This window comes from Poecile atricapillus, chromosome Z, assembly GCF_030490865.1.
Source record: "Poecile atricapillus isolate bPoeAtr1 chromosome Z, bPoeAtr1.hap1, whole genome shotgun sequence".
NCBI classification, from domain to species: Eukaryota; Metazoa; Chordata; class Aves; order Passeriformes; family Paridae; genus Poecile; species Poecile atricapillus.
The window spans coordinates 84,282,483-84,307,260 of NC_081289.1; the positions used below are offsets into that span (position 1 = coordinate 84,282,483).

A 24,778-nucleotide genomic window follows, 5' to 3' on the forward strand; every position below is an offset into this window, starting at 1 on the left:
GTGACTTGCTATTGACACAGTCCAATTTTCTAGTACATTTTCTGGACAAAACCAGTGTGCTCAACAGACAGCTGACCTTAAATGAAATGGACCCAGGACTTTCACAAAGACACCCCAAGGCAGAAATTGCACTTGCAAAAGCCTGTAAGAAGAATCTTGGGGCATTCTGGCTTTTTTTTTTTTTTTTTTCTCCTGCTATTGCCTCCTTTTCCTTGGTCAGCAAGTTGCAAGCAGGTAAGTGACTTAAAAGCTCCTTTTTGTTTTTCCTGCTCACCAGCATGGACAGGTTAAGTCTGCCAAGAATTAGAGCCAGTATGAACATGCTCATAATGACATCTGCAGAATTTCCTTATACTATTGCAGAAACATCCCCTGATCCAAGTGTGTGTGTTTATGTATACACGACATATTTAGGAGTGAATGAATTAGCACTTCTGGCAGGGACCTTTGTAAGATAGAGGTCACACACTCATCAAAAGACAACCAGCAGTTCCACACACTTTTATGTTGCTAACAGCACTTTTTAAAAATACTCTAATAAAAACTGTTTCCACCTACATAATGTAGTATGAGCCAGTGGAGTAAACTTTAATCACACTATTTTTGAAAGTTCAGACTTTACATTCATTCACTGCTTTTCAAGTCAAGTTGCCTTCATCCAGTCTGTGAATCCTTATTATTTCCAGCCCAGGAATCAAATGCCCCAGTAATGCACTTTGCCTATGGAGTGACATAATGTTTTTGTGTCTTGATAGATGTGATCAAATTTACAAAAGCACAAGGAAGAAAAGGTGAAGGAGCAGGAAAGGCAGAGGACAGAACAGCTGACCTGAGTAACTAAAAGTTACAGGGGTGGCAGCAAGGGAGAGGTAGTTTGGCACCAATATGCTGGAAATTGCACACCAGTGAGCAGAAAACAAACCATGAAAATGTAAAACGGAGAGAGAAGAAGGGACTCTCTATCCACACCTAGAGCCTAAACATTTAATTTCCTCTATTCTCCCCAATACTGTTCTAAAATTACTTAATGTTTCCAAGAACAAAAACTACTGCCAGAAAGTGAAATTGATCCTGAAGAGGAAGCTGAAAAAAGTATGGTACGACCTCTTCCTTAAAAACTAATTCCTAAAGAGAAAATGTTCATAACTGAATGCGCAGAAGAGAGTCCAGTATTCTGGAGACTTAAAAAGCCTACTATGTAGGCATGGTTTTCAGGTTCAGCACAGTACAATCACTGTAGTGCCAGACACCAAGGAACACAGCATCCTGAGAAATACACCTGTGAGATATATCCCCTTTCTTCCAGTTTCTCCCAATTTCTGCACTCTCTAGGATCTGGACGCTGCTGCCCTGTACAGACACAGCACTGCCAAGCTGTTCACTGTCGGCATTTTGCTTTTGACCAGTAGTAGCTCCTAGCTCCTGCTGAGTTTCTACCAGTCCATTTAATCTCTTATCTGGGAGTGAAAAATGGTCTGGCACAACATCCTTAAAAGACTCTTTTGTAGACTGCACAGCACTGAACTTGAAAGTAGGCACCTCTCCAAAAACAGATAATGGTAAGCTGAGAGTTCAAGTTAGCAATTCTGAAGTGCTACTAGAAGACAGCCAAACAGTTTTTTATTTTTTTAAAAGCAGTCTTCTTAGGTATCAAAAGCAAAAATTCATGAACAAAATGAAACATTTCTCAGGCCATTAATTCTGTTGAGTTATCCACACTTTCAGAAAAACTCATGTATGTGCATCAATTTATAAAAAAATGAGCACCTCTTATACCTATGAGGAAACAAGTAATGAACCAAACAGGTATGCATAAATAAAGATACATGTGCGGGGGGATGGACAAAAATAGACACCTGTGGTTTTATATTAGAAGTTATGTTTTTACTCTTAGGAAAAACTAGGAAGCAAAGAAAATGTTTTCTGTTGCTGGAACACAGCAATATATATACATACAAAACATATATGCAACAAAAAATAGATCACTGCCTAGAAAAACTATGACTACCTTATATTGTTGGAAAGGGAAGTGGTTGCTGGTTGCTAAGAAAGGTTACTGGCTACATCTGAACTAGCTCTGTAATTAAGAAAACAAAAGACAAAATAATTAACCATGCTAAAAAAAAAAGGGGAAAAAAGTATTTCTTTTCTCTTTGAGGACATACCTTTGAAATATTGAAGCTACAAAACATTCTAATGTGCATATAACAAAACCCCATATCGAATAACCACAAGCACATATGTATTTACACACTAATTATCAGGATATATCACTGGAACAATTCAGTATGTAGGCTTCATGTGGTGTATTTTTTACTTTACTCTTCACTAGAAAAGCAGGTCAAACAGTTCCAAGATATTCCCCACAGAGATATAATTAGTGCAACCAAAAGAGCTGTTGGCTGAAACCTGAAATATGAACATGTGGAATACTGGAATGAATTTCTCATTTACCTAAACAAAACAGAGCCAGCTCAAGGACTGGAAGAATCACAGTTCTGGCTGAGGCTCCCTCTCTACAGTATCATTACTATTGTTACCAGGATAAAACAAGTTGTATACTGCAAACACAATGTGGTAACACATGAGCTTGCTTTGCCAAAATTTTTGTTGTACAAAGAGTCTCCAGTTAATCAGAGATGAAACTGTCAAGCCAAAATAAACAAGCAATGCACAGGAAACCTATCAGTGTGAGAAGTGGATATGAGATCGATGTTATACACAAACACCCAATATATGGGATGGGTTCAGGCAGTTCTCATCGCCTTTATACTACTATCAGATTAATCATTCTAGAAAGGAGCCCAGGGCCACTAGATCCATGCAGCTGTTGTTTCACTACTTACATCTTCCTTGTGAAAAAATTCAGGTTTAGAGATAAATATCTGTTGAACTCTGGGGGTTAACAAAAAGAACCTCCTGTTTTATGCAAATTTAGCTCTTTTCAATAGATAAGCATGAAAATATGGCTGCTTCACTTCTACTTTTGCAGACTGAGGACTTAAGCAACAACTTTGTACAGTTTGTATCCCATAGCATTCATTTAAGAAACAATGTACAGGCTGTGTGGAAAGCCATTGCCCTCACAGTTTTGTGTCTTAAACAGTTAAATTCTCTGCACAGAAGACTTTTGACACCAACATTCCAGTGATTTCCACTCCAGTAATCTTTTTTCCTATGTGATACATAGAAATACATAGATACTGCTGTTGTTCAAATATACGAGTGAAGTGTGTATGTGATTTGTTCACACAAAGAAACCAGATTCATGTTTCGAAAAGGTATGCTCTGAAATCCCTACATTTCGGTGTACGGAAAGAAATTCATTTGCCAAAGCTGCTTTTCAGTATTGCTTTTTCAATTAAGATTTACTCCACAGAAGGAATGGTGTGGTTTTGGTTTGGTTTTTTTTTATGTTCAATATATCACCTGTTTCAGGGTGGGCATCCAAAACCAGAGGCATTTTGGCAAGTCCAAAAACAGCAATGCTATTCTGGCTTGTTTCAACAGTTTCCATGCATGTGTGAGATGGGATGAGGTAACCAAACAGTTTTGGTTTCCCCTTTGTGACACTGTAAGGAATATAGACATTTTGGGTATATTGATATATTTTCCTGTAACTCATTACAAATTTTCCCATCTTTCAGGGTTTTTATATTTCAATGAATGCAATGTAAGAATATTTCTGAAATATTAATTCTTTTTCTGCATTTTTTTTTTTTTTTTTACTACATGCTGCCTATCTGTGAAAAAGCTCATTTTTCACAGAAAGCAAAGGAGACCAATTTTAAGGTTAGCTTTGTGTGAGGAGGAAAGGGTTGAAAAGTAAATTGTTTTAGAATTGTTTTTGCTCAGAGACCAACCTGGCACCTGGGAGATGTCAGAAGATAGTGTGAGAGAATTCATGTATTTATGTTTGCTTTGGGTTGTTTTCTGTCTGCTAAAGAAATTAAATTTTCTCAGAGTGGATAACAGGATGTTGTTAAAGACCTAAAAGCATTCTTCCTGTAGGCTGGGGGCCTCTTTGTAAGGGGGGAAGGGAGATAAGAAGTTTTGAGATTGTAAAACAGCCTGGTGAAGACTTATGCATGCTCCAGGCTCTTTGATATGTAATGCAGGGCTCTGGCCCTGCTAAAATAAGCTTAGCAAGGTATGTATACCCCTTTGTTTCTTTGTAATCCTCCAGCCAGTGAGGTGATGGAATAAATCTATTCTTTTCACTTCAGATGTGGGTTGTGGTTGTCTTGGTGTTAGCTGCATATATTTCATTCACATACACACTTTGTTCACATATTTCCCCAATAAAATAAAATGTACCATATCAAAGTTCATCCAGGTATCACTGAGCCTAAATACAATTTCATTTACTGGAAGGCAATATTCTGAATTTTACTTTGAATATAAGAAGTTACTAACTGTGTATAAACAGCAGAACAAAGGATTACTATTATTAGCTTAAGGATGTGCTAAGGTAATCACCTAACCTCATTTTTGCTGGGCAACCCCCATTTGTAGAAGACTATGTATCAAGTTTAAACCACATCTGCAAAGTCAATAAGGCATCTGAGATACATCAGCCAAATGCAAGGTAGTCAGACCTAGAAATTAGGCTTATTCGTAAGAAATAAAGGAAGGTGAACAAACTTTGCAAAGCTTAGGAAGACAATCAGTTGGGAATGAGCTTCCCTAAAATAGCCTGTCCATTACAGGACTGGTAAGTAAGGTCTATATGAACTTGTCCAGGGAATAAGAAAGCATGTACACATAGAGAATGCTAAAACTTGCATGCCCCATTCTGGTATCCACACTGGAAATAATAACGCCAGAAAACAGAAAGTATTTCAGAAAGGACCAGAAGAATGAAGTCTTTATTTCGAAATTGTGACTAGCAGAAAGAAACTCAAAACACAAAACATTAGATTAAGATTGCAGAACAGATTTTAAAGGACAGTAAGTGGCACCTGCATTACTGGACAAGAGCTTAAAATGCAACATACACTTCAGAATTTCAGATAAACCTGTTAAGTTTCCATCTGGTAACTTATTTTATGCAGAGAAATGTATTAGAACCAGACTGTCTGGCTTCTGCCAAGATGTGATGAGCTCTGCAAGAAATCAATACTGAAACAAAAGAAAATCAACATTATTGTAACATCAAGAGATGTTACAATATGGAATGGAAATGATTGTACGGGAAATAATACAGGCTCTGCAGGACAAACATAGAGGTCAAGGCAGTTACGAGTAGAGTGTATAAAGGATGAGCTCAGAAAACAAATTTATTAGGTATTTTGACCTAAAAGAGAAAGATCATCTTAGAGAGTCTAGTAATCACCATCACCTGCATACAAGAAAAGAATTCAGACTGCAAGATGTGGAGAAATACTACTCTAATGAGTAAAGAGATGGGTGGATGGAGTTTTTAAGTGAGTGTGGCACGTCTGCCACATCTAAATGAAGTTTGAAAGGAGACTGTTCTAAAAATATATCAGAAACAAAAATGGAGTGAGGGAAGGTATTTAAGAAGCACAATTTATACCCAGGAACAAACCGGCAGAAAACTGCACATGAGGAAACCCAGTTTTAACTTAGAAGAAAATCTCTAACCAATAGATTAATGTTAGTCATGAAATGTTTTTCCAACAGAATCAGAGGAAAAAGAATTCTGATTTTGTTCTAGAACATAAAACGCTCAATGTATTTATAGGGCACAATGTCTGTGGTGGTACAAAGCTGTACTGGATGACCTACGTTGCCATTTCCTGTCTTATGTCCTTCATTTCAATTCAATTTATCTAAGTAATCACTTAGTCTAAATCTGTAATGACTTACATGTGGAATTTTTTAACACCATAAGATGCACCATAAATGCAGCAAAAGAGGCATTTTACAGTGGAAATCAAACTAAGATATTCAGATGAACAATAATCATTATATTATATAATACTAATAATATAGTAATAATATATTGCTATATCATTTTCAATAGTGAAGGTCACTACTGCCTTGCAAAGATACAGACATGAGATTTCAGTTAAGACTGGCTCTTCCTAAAAGATTTAGAGAAACCAGAAAATAATAGATGGAACAGGAAAACATGGATGATGATGAAGCAACAACTGGATGAAATTTTTCTGATTTGGCTTATGACGAAAGACAGGTGCAGATGATAGATGTTAGAACTATGAATATCAAGCCAATGGTACTATGTCTTGTGACATCAGCAGGAAGAAATACAATGATAAAGTACTGAAGGACTTTTTCAAGTTCTATTATGTAATCAGCATTCACCTCTAGTACAGATCCAAAGTTTAACTCAGTATGTTGAATTATATGTATATAGCTATAGCTATATCTATATCTATATCTCATCACATATTCAGACTTTATATCATAGATACATAGGATACATAGTATATATGCAAATTATATAATAAGTAATTGCCAGGAACTAACACTAGATTACTTCAGCATACTGCAAGTCATGTCTTCTGCATAGCACTAATTCCTTTGATTTTCAACAAGTATTTTTTGCCAATTGGAAATGTGCAGGAGGTCACACTCATGCAAAACATATCTATACATGATCACAGACATGCATAAACATAGATACATGTTATTTAGGCTCAAACAACAGCTGTCAACAAGGTGAAAAACCACAACAAGCAGTTTAAAGAAGAATTTTAAAAATCTGCTGTGTATCACTTGAAATGCACTAAAAAACAGCCGTTTTGACTAGAAGTCTTCCTGATGTAACTTCTGCCTTTGTTTTCTGAAATGCAATTCTCTGGAAAAGTAAAAAAGAATAATTCCTCTTGGTGTAGGCAACACATCCTACTCAGAATGATGCAGACACATGATAACAGGATAAATAAATTTAATAGAAACATCTGTAGTAGAACACTGGGAGCAAACCTTTGCCTAGACACTTGCAAGTGATGAGCAATTCCTTCCATTTTTGCAGCAGAAACATATAGTAATGATGATGATGATACTAGTAAATGTGAAATCCTTCTTGATTTCTCCTTTTCTTCCCTTTTCTCCCTCACTCTTGCACATGGGTAGGATGCTTATAGTGATTTTAAGAGAGCCCTTCTGCTCCCAGCAAGCACTTTGAACACACACTTTGCAGCCACAGTTGTCGAAGCAAGAGAGATGAGAAGGGGCAGTGATGATGGGAGGGAAGGCATGAAGCTGAGTTTGCACAAGAGGTTCAGCCACACAGCATATCTGGTCATTATGTCCATCAAATATTTTGGCTTGAGTCCAGCTCGCTAAACAGTGTGGTGTCACGGCAATAAGATAAAGGCCCCTGTGCCAGAAGTTTCCATCAGGATTTCTATTCCTCTCTACCTTCTCTAGGTTATATTAAGGATGACCTGACCAGTTGCTGATTTATACATATTTCCTGATGTGTACTACAGAAACAACATAAAGCATGTGACTGATGAGACATTGGAGAGTGAGATAACCAGCTCTTTGAAACCCTTCAATGCAAAACATCCACAGTGGGTGGTCACATAGCCAGGAACTTGACTATTAGGTCTTTGCCAAACAGCAGTGAGATAACAAGTCTGAATATCTGAAATTCTTTCCTCTCCAAATGATGTTGACACTATTGCAGAATACCAGGCTTATTTGCATGAATACAAATGAACTAGCCTGAATGCTGCATGGCAGAGCCATGAATCAGCAAGCTCAGCTCCATCAAGTGCTTATAGCATTGTGCTTATTGACTGTGAGACACCAATGGGCATCTTAAAAACATACTTAGATTTTATATTTATCAAGGAATCAAGGAAGGCTTTTGTGCTCTCCATTTTGTCCCAGACCCAGCACAGACTTATTACATGATTTGGCCACAATCATGTTATGCAATGCTAAGCCTGTTTGTTCTTGAGCACCAGGTGAAATATGAGATTACATACCAAATCTTTCCTTGAATATGTTACTTTCAGATACACCACAATTTGTTTGATTTTTTTGTCAGGCAAATTCTGCATGATTACAATGTTTTTTTTTTTTAAATATTATTAGGTTTACAAGTTCTAATGTATTAGGAGTTGAAACATAATTGTCTAGAATTTTCCACACTTACAGCTACACTATTTTCAAGAAAAGAACCTTCTCAACTGAAAGCATGATATAAAGGGAGTTTTATATTTGCACAGAAATTGTTTGATAGCAAAATATCCAAGGCTTCTCTTTGAACTCAATTATGCAAATTTAGTAAAATTAAACTAAATACCCTTGAAGAGGACATAAAATCGTTGTACTTGTGACAGATTTAAAAATTTGTTTCCTCTTCCATTACCTTGGTCTTGGGCAGAATTTTTAAGTGTATTTAACTTAATGAATTAAGTTAATGGCTCATGAATTCATTTGCTCCTCAGTAGCCTTTCTTTAAATAGATTTGTCTGTTTCAATTCAAGGCATGTGTTGTCTCTGTGAAATTCTACAGAAAAACTATGCAATCATCTTTATTATTTTCTGGAGGATTTGAAAGGTGTATTCAAATTAGCCCAGCAGATTTAAAATTAGTAACAGTTGTGAAACACACAGCATAAGCTGTGTTAACTGGAATAATATGTGCTTAAGATAAATCAGGTACTTTTTCCATGGAACTCAGTCTCTCAGGGAACTCAACAATGGATGACTGTTGCATCCATTTCATATTTACACAATGACTAGAATAAATTTAAAGTAATAATTGATTGTGATTATGCTCTAATTGAAGTTGTTATTCAGCACTACTTTTGATTTTCCTAATAAAACCAGCTGGATATAATCTCTTCTTCAGATGTTTTTTGGCATTTCCCTCTGCTTTTCCATTTGAAAATTCTAATATACAATTGTGTGGGTACATGCAAAATAAATTAAGAATATCAGTCTTCAAACTTTGTGTAGGTCTGCAAGAAGGTTTTGCCAACTTTTCCTGTTCCGGTGTGTCCCAGGTAACCCAAAACGTTATTATATTCCATATCTATCTGTGCCCAAACTTGTTAGTGTTTCTTTGAAACTCTGTGGCCAGAAAAGGAACAGCAAGGTCAAGGTCTGTGCTGGTCCTTTTTTAAGGTTGGAGGCATTCAGGAAAAAGCGCTCTTTCTCTTTTATTCTTGCTGGGCAAGCTGAGGTAGCACAAGGCAGACAGCAGCTGCACCACCAAGCCAAGAAAAATATAACAGCCCCCACTCCATATGGTTGCCCCAGTCTGCCAGCAGTGCCTGGTCAGAGCAGAAGGGCATGGAATCCAAATTGTCCAAGCCTGCTGCCCACTGTTTTTGCCAAAGAGAAGGCAAAGTCCCTCCATGAGTTCCAGCTGTTGACACAGTTCCAGCCTCCAGGGACTTAGGTCTTCTTTCTGTTTTGCTCTTGTTCCCTGTTGGCTGATGTTTGGGGGAGAAAAAGGAGATTTTTAATTCCAGAAGTTTGGTTGCTGTGCTGTTTTTTTCTCTTTGTTCTCTCTCTCCACTCCAGGTCTTCTGTGGAGGGAGCCATCCCGGGGGTAAAAACTGTCTGCCATATTCCCTTTATCTTTCCACACAGTCATCCATGGAGAGTGCACCTTGGGGAAGAGTTTCTCTGTTGTTTTTGCTTTTCTTTCTTTCTGGGGAGTCCATGAGGAATCCAGGAAATTCAGCAACATTATAACTACTGATTATCACCATAATTTTTTGCCTGTTCCTCTTTCACTTTTCAGTGACTGTTTTAAACTGTTATTTTTTCACTTACATCTTCTTGCATTCATCTCTCATTTGGGGAATGGGGAGTGGTTAAAACTAAAAAGGGAGGTAACTAATTTTGTAGTGTCTGCTGCCTTTAATTGTCTTAAACCAAGATAAAGTGTTACTTTAATTTACTCTTCAGATGCAATCCTAGATGTTATACTGCTGTTGTTTGGTTCAATATTTCTGAAAAAGGAAAGGAAGTATGTGTACACAACATAATAAGCATTTTTGTTTGCCTATTATTATTGCACATTTATTGTGACTCCTTAGGGAAATCTATGTTTGGCTGAGAATGTAATCACAACCCTGAACAATAAGCCCATTTCTGGGATACTTTGTCGAAGAAAATTCATCTTTTCTTCTTCTGTCTGGCTCACCTTTTACACAGCTTATAACAGTGTAAGAAAATATAGAAAAAAATATCTTTATCTGAATACAGAAAGACATGGTTTATTAAAATGAGAGAGAACAGGTTCATTTTGAAGTAATTCTTGGTCTGGAAACAGCCTAACAGGGAAGGTGTTCATTCCAACATGCATTTACAATCTTTCAGTCTATGCTATATTTTAAAGAATGAAAATTAGACGTTAACCTTAAATGTTTTGTATTTCTTACAAGTATATTTTAATGTAAGTTTTAAAGAAGACTTCTATTTCATAAGTAGAAATGAAGAAGTCATTCAGACTAGTATTCATAGTCAGAGACAGATAAAATATCCAAATATATGGAATTATTTAGATCTACACAATTCTTCATGGGCAACTTCAGGCAGAACAAAGTTTGATAAAATGACATAAGAGTTAAACTGTAAAAATAATAGTTTGACTAGTATCAAATATGACTTCTATTATTTCCCAAAATAATATACCAAACTTTTTCTGTATTGTTATCAGAAAAAGCCTACCTCAGAAAATTAAATGCTATGTTTTCACTAGAGACTGGTGCTTATTTCACATACAGAACAATGTGCTGGTAAAACAAAATTCATCTGGGTTCTGTAGAGTATCTTCTCATATTACTGCTATAATAATAATAACAGTGGAACAATAATGTTTGTAGGCAAGATCTATGCTCTTGGCAAGTTGTTCCACATATTTATCCCCAGTTTGAGAACTTGAGATTTCAATGAGGAAATGGCTGAGTCCTTTTGGTACAGAAATTCCAGCTGAACGTCTCACAGTTGTTTTCCCTACATGAAATATGTCATTTAAACAAACACATACATGTGTTTAAATATAAATATTGAGCAAGATCCCCTGCATCCTTGCGGTTCCATTAGTGTCCCCTTCATCACAGTATTTTAAGTTCTCTGAGATCAGACATAAATGGTAAAAGAACCATGGGTATACACCTTCCCTTGCCCCCAACTCCCTATTAAAATCATCAAACTTACATTAAGAAATCATGCAAAACAAAGCAAAACAGAAATGAAGAAAGAAGGAAACACAGTCAAAGGTTTTGCTTTAAAATTTCTTTGCAACTTAGATTTGATGAGTTGCCACTGATGTGCAAAGTAGCATTTCTCGGTCAATTTATTTCTAATTACATCACTACCTCAGAGCAGTTTTAAAAGACACTGAGGATGATGTATTCCAGTTGAAAATAAACACAGCTGACACTTCAGGTAAGACTGAGAATCAGGCCACTACAAAAGAAAAATAAGATTTCCATTTTATGTGAAAGAATTTTTCTTCTTTCCTTCCAAGTCCTTTGCCTTTCCCCATGCTGAGCACATGCATGTACTGGGCACAGGTACCCTAACAGGTGCATGTGAAAGCAGGTCCAGGCAATGCACTTTGATGCCAACCTACCATTCTGATGCCATTCTCAAAGGCCTGACGAGCCAGAGAAGCAGGTCCATCCACAGTCTTGCCATCGTCATCAGGCCCCCAGCTGGCGCTGTAGATGTGGATATGCTGGGGATTAAGGCTTAGAGACTTTGCTTCTACCATATCTGTCACATCTCCATCCAGCATCCGTACACCTTCAGAATGAAAAATACAATGAACTGTACAGACAAACTTAAAATGTTTCTTTCTCACTGCCCTCCCACCCAGAGGAAATTGTTGTCTGTGACACTGAACTGAATAATTATAATTCCTACTGTTATTAAAGGAAAAAAAAAATAAAAGAACAAAATCTAGTTTGTTGGGGGGTTTTCCCAATGCCTCTAATTAGAAAAAAATATAAAAAGGTATTAATATTTTCATCCTTCTTCAAGTATTAAAAATTATATAAAGTAATTTATCCACTATACACCTTTCAAACTAGAACAACAAAGTTTAGGCTAAATAAAATTTAAAAAAATACTTGAACTTTGAAATTTTTTAATGTCACTTAAAGATAACAATTTATTTTCTTTCTCCTTTCATACTGCAGTGAAACTGCAGCACCTTCCTTGAGTCATTCACAGTTTTAATCATGTTAGCAGATGTAATAAAAGGATCCCTACAGACAAGTAACCTTGGCATCATTCCTTCATTGTATGAGGCCACAAAGAAGAAATTGGTGAGAAGTCTCTTGTGTACAGAACAATTACCACACACTGTAGCACAGCAATTACAAGAGGTTATGAACAAATACGTAGCATTGTTCAACCTGAAATTACAATATGGTGAACATCCCTCTCTTGCAGAAGATTTTGTGAGGTATAATCTGAAATTCTTATGTTAAAATAATCCATTCATATGGGTTTGGATGAGTCAATGTGACAGCACTCCAGGATGTTTTAAGATTACTAGATTGAATATAGTATGCTGAAATCTGGAAACTGAGAAAATATGGAAGTTGGTTTTATTTCCTAACTGTAAAACTTTGTGGTTAAATCTGAGAAAACCACCAATGCCAGTTTTAACATAAACAAGAAAAAAGATCTACACACAGCTAGTGTGACATGTGATCAAAGGGAGGCTAAACACTATATAAAAATGTAATAAACTTGTATGATAGAGGGATGATCACTTCCACAATTTACAAGCTAGATGCTCTTTCCTGTTTAAAAGGCCAGTCCTATTTATAAGCTAAATTTGCATATTTTTAATTACAGACACTTTGCATTTTGCTTATGAGCTCAGATTAAAGAAACTTGTGTGTTTATCAAGACTTTAACTTCCAAATAACAAGAGGCGTAGGAGTGCTTTGTTGAAAGATTTTTTTCCTCCGTACTCTATTTGACTAAAAAATGAAAAGTGATTGTATTTCTCAGTTCACATAGAAGTTGCCTGTATTTTAGGAGATAATAAACTTCAACAAACTGTGATCTCACTATGAACTTTACGTTATAAAAAAGACTAATTAAAACAACTCTGGGATTCTAGGACTTAATTTTCTTCTGCATAATCACAGAAAATTAATGATGGGTGAAAGTTGTGTGCTCAGTTCCTTTAAAGCATATTAACGTATCTCTCTAGTTCTGAAAAAAATGTACACTGGTTTTTAAAGAAGGAAAACAAAGCTTTCCTTTATGACTTTGTTAGAAAGTCTAAATATTATATTCAACCAATGAACAATAACTCCAAATGCTGCCACTGGCACCTAAAGTAATTCACACTATTTTTTTTGGTAATGGTGAAGTGGTCTACTTTTAAAGCAACACAGGCAAGGCTGTGACTTAGGCGTTGTTCTCTGTAGCCAACAGACAGACATGCTTCAAAGCTGTTGGCCAAGGCCAACTGTGAAGTTCAACCAGGCCAAGTGCCAAGTCCTGCACTTCAGTAAAAACAAGTCCATGCACCATAACAGGCAGAGTGGCTGCAAAGCGTCCCAGAGAAAAGGACCTGGGAGTGCTGGTTGACAGCCAGCTAAACACGAGCCATCACTTTGGCCAGGTGGCCAAGAAGGCCAATGGCATCCTCGCCTGTGTCAAGAATAGTGGCTGGCAGGACCAGGGAAGTCATTGTCCCCCTGAACTTGGCCCTGGTGAGGCTGCATCTGGAGTTCTATCACCAGTCTGGGCCCTTCACTTCAAGAAAGACATTGGGGTGCTGGAGGCTCAGGGGAGACCTTATTGCTCTCTACTATTGTCTGAGAGGAGGTCACAGTGAGGCGGGGGTTGGCTTCTTCTCCAAGGCAACCAGTGACAGGATGAGAGGACATAGTCTCAAATTGCACCAGGGGAGGTTCAGGATGGACATCAGAAAGAATTTCTTCACTTAAAGTGTTGTTTAAACAGTGGAGCGGATTGCTCAGGGTGGTGGTGAAATCACTGTCCCTGGAGGCATTCAAGAAACAGGACATGGCACTTAGTGTTGTGGTCCAGTTTACAAGGTAGTGGTGATCAGTTGAAGGTTGGACTTGGTGACCTTGGTCTTATCCAATCTAAATGACTCTGTAATTCTGTGCAAGATGACATTGAACAAGAGACATGTCATTGGATATTTCCTATGAAAATAGTGTTCCTTCCTGTCTTCCCATCCCACCCCCAATGTCTGCAGTGGTTAAGTCTACACATCCTCCAAACTGCATTTGGCATGTGGTGAGAGAACAACAAAAGCTATCCAAAATGCAATTAGCAGACTGTGTTTCCAGACTGTTTCAAGACTTCAGAGCCCTATAAACTTTTTCTAACATTTACAGTAATTGCAAAATGTAAGTGGCTTTTTACTCGGAACAAATTTTCAATGAATCACAGGAAACTTGCAAAACTAAGCTGAAAGGAAGATTTCTTTTAAAATGCTTGTTTTTATTCATCATCTGATTTAAACTTAAAGAAATAGCTGAACTAATCCTCGTCAACTGAAGACAATATACATCTGTTGTGCCATAATTCAGTGTAACTGTTTTCAGGACTTGAGCTCAGCCAAGTATCTAAGCACCCAAATCCCCACAGATGTTTTACAACTTCACAATCAGTTTGCAATAATAACAGCAAGCTAACTAACCCTTCCTATAAAAAGTCTCACAAGCTCTGTATGTGGTAATTTGTTTTGTGTAATTACTGCAGAGCTTAAAGCTAAAAATAAAAATCCATCCCTTCGTTGGACTGGTTTGTCTTTTACTGAGAGGGACCTGTAGCTTAGCTACACAGAAACTGGCAAGATTTTTTTATAAGAGACTTGTCATAGCCTGTAAAAAAACCTGAAGACCTAGATTGCTATTTTACTAAAATTTTCTTTTCTACAGGTTACATCCCCACTTGCACCATTCTGAAAGAAGGCTCAGACTTTCTAACAAACTTGGACATCAGAGGTTCTAAAGTGTTTGGAAAAGAGACAAGGAGTATGTACACATTTAGAAGGAAATTAGCATTATTATTGGATATATTGTTAACAAATTCCCATCAGAAAGATCATTAACTGGATTTATTAAACTGCCAGTGTTTTATGGCATATTGATGGGGCAGTTTTTTCTTCTTCCCTTTTGCTTGATATCCTTACTATCCCTTATGTGTCCAGAAATGCTTTCTGGTTTGAAGTAAAAGATACTTATCTTGGTGGAGCAAATCCAACATCATTGTCGGCAGGTGCTCCTCTATATAAGGAAAATGTAATTGCTTTACCTCAACTCTAGTTTATTCTCCAAGAATACCCCAGGAGGGCCTTTAAATCCCTGGGAAACAAGTGAGCTGAATACTACTTCAGCATTACATGATTCAAAAAGTTTATATTTTATCTGGCCTGTAGAGAGGGAACACAACCACTGTATATTCACATGTGTAGCTGATGGCTGCTCTGAGGGAAAGGAATGAGGCATGCCAAGTAGAGGTCAGCAGCAGCAAGGCTCTTAAACATGTTCAACTAGTGTAAGAGGAAGTTTAACCTGCCTTCCTCTTAACTCTTGATTTTCTGCAGATCATCTGTTGAGCTTCCTGAAGTCTTATTTCCAAATGCTGCTCCTTTTAAAAGGTGGCACCTCAAGTGAGGTTTATACACTGTTACTAATTTCCAGCTTTCTTTTAAGAATAAATAATAAAAAGGCACAGGTATCTAGCCTTTACTGTTTCTATTATCTGCATATTGTGTCCATCAGAATCAGTTTTTACACTATATTTAGAAAAGACTGTGAGTCAGCTAATATGCCTGCATATTAGTTTATTACTATTGCATACTCCCATGCTTAATAACTAATAAACTATTAAGAAGCCACTGTTACTTTTGGAGAACTTTTCAAAGCCATATCAAAGCTGTCACAGGTTGTGTGACTGTTCCACTCAAAAATGAAGCTTTGCCAGAAGGCATCTCTTATTTCCATCAGTGCATTAACTCTCTTCTGACTATGGTTTGACAACTCAACATACCTCACAGCATAACTGCTGGAACACAGTTAAATGCCATGTTCACATGAGACAACCTGTTCTTCTGTCACAAACTCCCTCCCTCACTTGACCAGTTCTGATTTTCTAAACTACTCTGACAGGGTAGCTTTGTGCAGGAAGGCTCTTCACCTGAGGGGAAATTTTTTTTCAGCATCACTGTAACCTTATCCTGGATCTGGTATTACCTACCCTAATTTTGTTTACCCAGCAGGAAAACAGAAAGCTAATGTGAGGATGATGTTGTGTGCTTTGGGTAATTTGAAATGCATCTGTGCTCACATTTGATTTGTATCAAACTTGTACTGATCCAGCAGAGAATAGATGCAGTATTTTTAATAATGGAAACATGGTCTCAATTCCGCCTGTTCATATTTTTGAACTGTCCTCTGGTGTACAAATAGCAAAGCATGTTTCTGTTTTCACAGATGGGCTCTATTTTAGGCTCTATTTCAAATGGCAACAATTAATGGGCTTGAGCTACAAACTCAGTCTTTCAGCTGAAAGCCAATATACCAATACCATGACTTTGTTGAAAGTTCTGAATAAACTTCACTAGAAATATTACAATCTGTCACAGGCACGCTACATCCCAGGAGACATGCAGATGACATCTTGATAATCATTGCCACAGACTAAGCTAAAGATATTAATTAAACAGACAATGACTAAGAATTCACAGAAAACACTTGAAACCTCTTGGCTGAATGAACAAAAATATGTGATCAAACATTGATATTCAGGCAATAAACTTATAGGGACATACATAGGGATCAAAAGAAGATTCTCACCAACCACAGACAAACAAAAAAATGTGTTATGTTTTGAGAGTATTTCATTTGGGATCAATATGCAAGGCAATATTACTGATGGGTACTTCTACTTACAATTTGTTGAAGTTCATCACTTAAGAGCTCTGAATCTATGAGAAAACCCCAATGTCCTAATTTCAGAGTCATGTTTTCATCAAAAGTATGACATTCTATTTTTTTGATGTGTACTGGAAGGCAGTGCTCCAGAGAGCACTGCAGAAGGGCCACCACAGACAAACTCCTTCAGTATTGATATTGAACAACCACTCTACAGCTGAGCTTTACTACCTAACACAGTGAGGCTCATTCATACAAATCTCCTTCTCTTGTTGAGAAAGGTCTGAATGCACCGTCTATCACAAATGGCTCTTTGGTTAAATTTTTTTTTCTGTGGGGGATTGCTTCACATACCTCCAATCTTGGCATTAAAGGCGATTCCTACTGTGCAGTGTGAGTTGTTTGCTGTGGCTGCCACTTCTCCAGCACAACGGGTTCCATGCCTGCAGTCAGACAAACATTTTTCCAGGTAAGCACAAACCATTGGAATGAAAGGCTTTGATTTTGCTTATCCTCAGGTGCTAAATGAACAGCTACCCATCATGTCTTGCACTATTTAACCCCTCACAGTAATTTATACCCATGTTACAATGTTACTCTGAACATGTTTTTACATTACAACAATCAGTTTAAACTCCTCGTGCCTACTGGAAATGCTCACAGTTTGTAATAAAGACATACAGCAATGATACATAATTCACAGCAACAGAAATGAGTCTTAGATACTAGTTCTCAATTTTGAACAAAATCCTACATTTAAACAAAACGTTTGTCCAGAATATTCTAACAACCACTCCTACTGCTGGTATGTGTATGTCCATCCAACATCCAGCAAGCACAGTATGCCATGAGGAAGATGAGGTTGCACAAATGCCCACACTGCTGTTTAGAGGTGAGGCTAAGACTGTATGCCAGGTATGCTCAAAGCTTAGGCATGTCTTGGTCCTGCCTTGGGCAAGCCTGCTTGCCTTTCTGGGGGCAGTAAAAATGTCAGCAGCACCCTTGACATCAGAGATATGCTCTGTGTCTGGAAGCAGAGCTGAGCTACAAGTATTCAATTTGAAGAAGATGCTGAAGGAAAACACGAAATGTCCAGTGGTTGCTCACCCCCCTCCCCACTGTGCAAAACCTCAGTGGGATGCTTTGCCTAGCCCTGATCTGTGTGCTCTACAAGGCGACAGTGGCCATCCATATTGTCCCCACGACAGGAAAGCTGCCCCTATGTTTTTTGGTTTTTGCCTTTAACATGGGTTTCACAGGGTGTGTTCTACTAACAAATCATGCCCCCACCCTTGTGCAGTTAAGCAGCTCCATTGCAGAAATGGGACCCAAGCACGATGGAGCAGGCAGGGAACTTTAGAGAGGTGTTATGAAGGGGAGATACAGAGTTTCAGACCAGACAGGAAAAGAGATGGGGAGTTGATAAGACATAGAAAGATAATATAAGGCTTGGGTAGCCAAAAAAAAAATAAAAGTTTAAGTTGAAGGGAGAAATAAAAAACTACACAGCAAGCACTTCAGAGGAGGCTAGCTGAGATCAGTTGTGTACACAGACACTTTTCCTGGTGGTGGTTGAGAGACTTGCTTGCACACACATCTGGAGAACACGGCTGCTTTTTAATGAAAGTTGAGGCAAATTACAGACAAGAATCACTGCATTCCCTTGGTACAGCTTGTTTTGGGAAGAGTCATTCTTTATTTCATTATTATTAATTTTTCCCCCTTACCCTTTTAAGACACTTAGATGGGAGACAGTAAGATGAATTGTTTGGAATGGATTAATGTTAAACAAGAACAACAACAAGCAGGACTAGGAAAAATAAGAGAAAAAACAAAAAATAAGCAATATAAATGATCAATGCTAAACTACTAAAATGTCAAAGAATATAATTCAGTTTATTGGACAAGTAAGATATACATAATCTATAAGAAAAGTGTAAATCTCTATTCACAAAATCAAACTGACAAGTTGGAAACTGATTCATTCTAAAGCTGCATCAAGATTTCACTATCATATTACCTCAACTAATTTCCTATTGATCTGTCACAATTCATTATTTGGTTGCCAAACTTGACCAGAGGACTTTTCAAGAACTTCACAAAATTTGAAGTTTATTTTTCATATGAAGACTTATTTTAAATCCTAACTCCTCTTCATTTGAAAAAAGTCTGTTTGATTTTAATTGGTAAATAAATAGTCTTACCCGTTTACAGAATTATTTTGAAAAGTCAGAAGTAAATAATTCAAAAATCACAGATGAAAACAAGTTTTAAAAAGATCCTTCAAGTATTTTCAGATAGTCTTCTATCTCTGTGTTTGAAGTAATATTTTTTTAAAAAGGTCTTATTATTTAAATGGAAATATCTGTCTTAAAAAGTTTTGCATTATATCCAAACATCCCTTCTTTTCATTATGATTTTGTTAGGTGTCACATGCAACTTTTCAGGTGTTATCACTCAAACATCAAAGCACATACAACTATACTCTAGAAAATGTAGACATACCTGCAGACATCAGCTTAGTGCATATAATTTAATAGTAAATCATTCCCTGCCTGGTGAAAGGCATGTGGCTAAACTGCAGCTTTCCAGATAGAGACTGCATTGCCAAGAAATCTGTCATGGGTACCAAGCTTGGGAAAAAGTGATGGGAGGAAGGTCTTTCAGTAGAGAAAGTGAATGGATAGAAGCCACACCTGAAGGAGGGAGGCTGCCTGGAGAAGAATGGAACAAACACCTCAAATTTCTCCTTGGCTCCAAAGAGAGTGTATGGATACCTGCTACTTTGGTAGCTACATCCAACAGGCTTTGTCAAAAAGATTAGATTTCCACTGCATCATCAAACATGCTGGTTACCCCAGGGCCAAGTAATGTGTGCAACATCAGTTCTGCTCACACCTCTTGGGATGCCCTTTTTCTCAGAGGGGGAAACTTCTTATGCATAAAAACAATGCATTAGTACTGAGAAAAAAAAGCCCGATGCAGCCATTATTATAAAGTAGAGCAGAATCCCAGGGATGTAACCTGTAACATGAACTAAACTATGTGGTTGGTGGAGATTGAAAATCATAGGAACAAAGGAACTTTGAATGTTTCAACAATTTTCAATCATATGGAAAGAAAAAGAATGGAAATTTGGGTAGCTATTGGTATTCATAGGAAAATAATCAGAGAATGTGAGTTAAAATTTATTTTTTGCAAAACTCTTCTTTAGTTAAACTTTCAAATGTTTTCAAAGTTGTCTCTTAAACTGCAATATAATCCTCAACAGGAAATGCGGTATCTGAAGGGTTACAATGTAATAACAGCTGGAGAAGAAACATATTTTAACAGCAATCTTCAGAAATGCATGCACTTTATTGAATCCCAGACTAATGTCTTATATAGCACTGAAAAAATATTATTTTAAAGCTGTTCATATATAAATGTTCTCTAATAATCTGGAGGGTGGAAAACACTTTCCAAATTAACACTAGGTTGGGATGCTGTTCTAGGAACATCTGAATAAGGACATAAAAAGGAACTGTCACACATTAAAAGCATAGGCAAGCAAAATATCAATCTTTTGCCTTTAAAACATAATCTGCTACAGCTGAAAAATAGCAACAATAAAGCTACTTCCCAAAGGAGAGATATTTGGATATTAACAGTGGAGAAAGATGACAGAGTAAATATGAAAAACAAGTTACACAAATCTTCAGCATGACATATCAAGAAAAATGCCAAAGACCTGGGTGTCATCACAGGCAGGATGCTATTTCTCAGCATCACGGTGTTGTAATGTGGTTACAGCACAGGACTGGAAGATCTCCAGTCAACGTCCCCAGGGCTAATGACTCTTTGCATGATTTTAGAACAACTTGAAAATATCTCATTTATTTCTCACAAAATCAAAGATGACAGCATTAAAACAAACACATGGAACACTTCACACATCAGACACGTAAATTTTAAACTTAACAGCATGGATAGCAGCAATGCTGACTTGCCACTCTCTTAGCATTTGTTAGCTATTAGCAGTTAATTTGTCACAAGTGTGAAGTTCTGATACAAGCCTAGGAAAGGAATATGCCTCTACAATTTAATTAGCATTTTACAGTTTTGTTTTAGTGAGTGGGAAAATTAACTGAACATATAAAACAAATATGCCTTTTTTCTTTATTTTCAAAACAAAGAATGAATAGATGGTCTGATGGAGCAAATGAAATAAGATGTAGAATAAAAAGTTCTAACAAAATCAACAAATAACATATTTCCCCAAGTATATAGTTTAATGTGTTGCAAATAAAAAATTTTTACTCATGTCTTAATATGCTTTAATCAATGGGAAAATTTTAATTCAGCCTCTTTTCTGGATGGAAAAAAAAACATTGGTGAGAATAAATAAAACAGTTCAATCACCAGGAAACTGCGAAACTTTCAGCTGAGCTTTTTTCCTCATACTGCCTTTCATGCTAACTGTACAGTAACCTTTTTAAGGTGGGCAATCCAATTCTTGGTCTTAAGTCACTAAAGCAAATCGCAAATAAAGCCTATACAGATTAGGTCCTGTACTCTGGAATTAAACCTGTTCAGCAGTAACATCAAGGCTAGTATTACCTTAGGAGACTATATGACTACCTAGACATACCTAATGAAAAGCACTACTTTGTCTGCTTTTGAAACGGAACCATATGAGGCTGCTTAGACTTCAAGACTCCCCCGCCACATAAGCAAAATGCTCTTTTCCTAAACAAATACAGGCTGGTTGAGAGGCTGTATAAGGGGTAGAAAATCCTAGAACAAGGAGGTTACAAGCAATTCTGGCAGTCTCTTTTTGTACAGCCTAAAGAACAGAGAAAAGGAGGCTCAGGGAACACCTTATCACTCCCTACAACTCCCTGAAAGGAAGGTAGCCGGGGTGTAGTCTCTTCCCCCGGCAACAGCAACAGGACAGGACAACACAGTATTAAGATGCACCAGGAAGAGTTTAGGCTGGACATTAGGAAGAATTTCGTCACAGAAGGAGTGATGGGGCACTGGGATGGGCTGCCAAGGGAGGTGGTGGAGTCATCATCCCTGGCAGTGTTTAAGAAAAGACTGGATATGGCACTCAGTGCTGTGGTCTAATTGACAGGGTGGTGATAAGATCATAGGTTGGACTCAATGATCTCAATGATCTTTTCCAGCCTACTTAATCCTGTGATTCTGTAGCACAAACACTTGGAAAGAACCAACTACACTTTTCTCATTATTAATCTCTGAGATTTAGACAGCTTTATCACTTTGCTCATACAGTAAAAAGGACGAACAAAAGCCCAAGTTTAAATCTTGCCAGCAAAATGGTAAGAGGAACAACTACATTATGAATCTTAATGAGGGAAAAAGGACAAAATCAGGAATGTGTTTTTATACAAGAAAAAAAAGGAAGGACTTTTTAAAAATTGTTAATATTTAATAGTTAATTCTTTACACTTGGAATTACTGGTTCAGCGTAAAATTAAATTCTCTGTTCCAATCCACAACAGTCTAGAACACAATCCTAGAAGAAGAAGATTTTGCAGTATCCTAATAACATTACTTGCTTAACTTTGAATAACAGCAGGGTAATACTGTACTCTTGCCCAACAAAGGTATCCTTGAAACATCTAAAGGCAGCTGCTAAAAACAACAAGGAGAGTAAACCACTTTCCCAGTACATCTCCTCCTTGTCTGGGATACTGGCCCTCTCTCACGTATTAATACTTCCAGAAGATGACAGCAATAGAGTAACCTACATTGGGTCCATTCAGGACATCAGGTATCTCCGGCTGAAATCCACAGTATTTCCACAAAATAGATACACCTTGCTTCTTTGGGGAGAAGGAACAAAGGTGGGAACAAAATATGGCTGCCACTATATAGTTTTCTTCTAAGGCTTGACACAAACCCTCATTTAAGTCGAAAAATATAGAAGTGTATTTAAATGAGCAGAAATCTTTGCAGACAGCTTCTTATACTATTTTAAAAATATTTTACTTCACTTTAATTTACCCTTGTTCATCTCAAAAATGAAATATTTCTACCTGACATAAGTATATTCAGGATGAGATTTGGGAAATTTTGCCTCACAGTAAATCTCTGCATAAAAAATATGGATAATGAGCATAGTTTAGGGTTTTGGTAATGTCTTTTGAGTCTAAAATTAATCATAATTTGGGAACAAGGTCTCAGATTACAAACAAATGGTACTTTACACAGGTCAGAAACTTTCAGTATGCTTTATGAATTGTTGCTGTTAATTTAATCTGGTTTATTTCCTCTTTCACTAATGAACTGTTATCAGTGTTCCTGAATACATGGCTATCCCAAGTCAATGATCAATTTTCAATAGTCTTTGAAAGCTTTAGAGTATGAACTGGAACATGACACAACTATTATTTTGGCTATGCCATGCATTTGCTATTCCAAGGAAAGTGCAATGATTAAAGCTTGTGAGAAAGTTGCTGCTGAAAATTCCAAATGTACCATGTACCATGAACACTCTTGTACTTGGGAAAGGTTATTATATAATGGCTGCACTATGTTATCTGCATAGTAAGATGAGCTTTGGTTGAGATGGATATAGGTGAAGCAGTTTGTCATCTGTTTTTTGAAAAAGTGATTAACTAAACCAGGTAAATTTGATTTTGCACTTGCATGCATTTCATCACTTTTACTATAACATCTAAAGTCTTAAAAAAGTAATATTTTTTGGATGTAAGAAGACACTTCTATTCTCTTTCTACTGAAGAGGTACCAAGAGCTTGAACCACAAATCTGAGACTAAAAACACCTCTACTAGAATAGCCACATCCTAATAATAACTTTCAGAACAAATATTTAAGTTCTACACACTTTTTTTTTGTTCTGTAAGCAAATCACCATATAAGATCAAGAACAAAGCCAGGAGTAAAAGTTTGGACTGCAGTTTCTTAGCAATCCTGTACAAGTTAGCTAACTACACTTAAACCGGAGAGACAGGAATATTTTGATGAGAAGCAAGAATGTTTTCTTCCACATTACTGCTGCCTATGGTAGGGGCTTGCCTTGTGAATTAAAAGACTTGATACTGCAACCTAACTGAGCATGAAGAAACCAAGTGATGTAATTTATTTGGTTTAAGATTTTCATCTATTTGTTCTGTTGTTCATCTACAGATGCCAAGTTGATTTCAAAGGTTTTCAGGGGTCCTTGACCTACTTTGGAGATAGTTTCCTATGTACTTGAAGTGTCCTATATATCTGTAGATAGCACAAATTCCTCTAACAAATGTATCTGCTTTTGTTACATGTAATACCTAAAATTATATGAGTAAAAGGAACCAAAGGAGTAAAGTTGGTTTTCTACTTTTCTTCATTTTTTTTCCATTTCCTTTGCCTTGCCAGTTATGTGATGCTTTACAAAGACAAAAGGACTGGCATAGCAAAAGTGGGATCTGCAACAGCTCCATGTTTGAACATTTCTCTGGATTGTAGAACGTCTACTACATATACAAAATGTAGTTTATACCACCAGAGATCCCATGGTCAACTTCACAGTGAAACTGAGCTTGCAGGAATAATGCTTCAAATATCTGTTGTCCTAAAGCAGCCTTCCACAGCTACTAGTTACTAAACCTCTGAGAAGTACATTTTTAAAAGGCTTAGATGTTGACCCTGGCAGACAGCTAACTCCTACCCAGTCACTTGCTCCCTCCTTCCCATTGGGATTGGTCAGAGAATTGAAAGAGCAAATGAGAGAAAAACTTGTCATTTGAGATAAAAACAGTTCAATAAATAAAGGAAGTGAAACAAAACACAATCAAGTGAGCCATAGGCAATTACTCAGCATTTCCAACACGCAGATGTAATACTCAGCCACTCTCCAATCAACACTTACTTTGGCAATAACCCCTCAGCTTTAGTATAGAGAACACTGTTACATGTCATGGG

At 37.1% G+C, this 24,778-nt stretch overlaps 1 protein-coding gene across 2 annotated transcripts in view; it reads right to left on the reverse strand.

Moving 5' to 3' along the window:
- PCSK5 (proprotein convertase subtilisin/kexin type 5) overlaps positions 1 to 24,778 on the reverse strand; it is a 229,289-nt gene that overhangs the window by 122,648 nt on the left and 81,863 nt on the right. For both annotated transcript variants that reach the window (XM_058864245.1, XM_058864244.1), the window contains exons 6-7: positions 17,202 to 17,290; positions 11,540 to 11,712 (exon numbers count right to left, since the gene is read on the reverse strand). In XM_058864245.1, the coding sequence (XP_058720228.1) occupies positions 11,540 to 11,712; positions 17,202 to 17,290 (262 nt within the window). The remainder of the gene's footprint in view (positions 1 to 11,539; positions 11,713 to 17,201; positions 17,291 to 24,778) is intronic.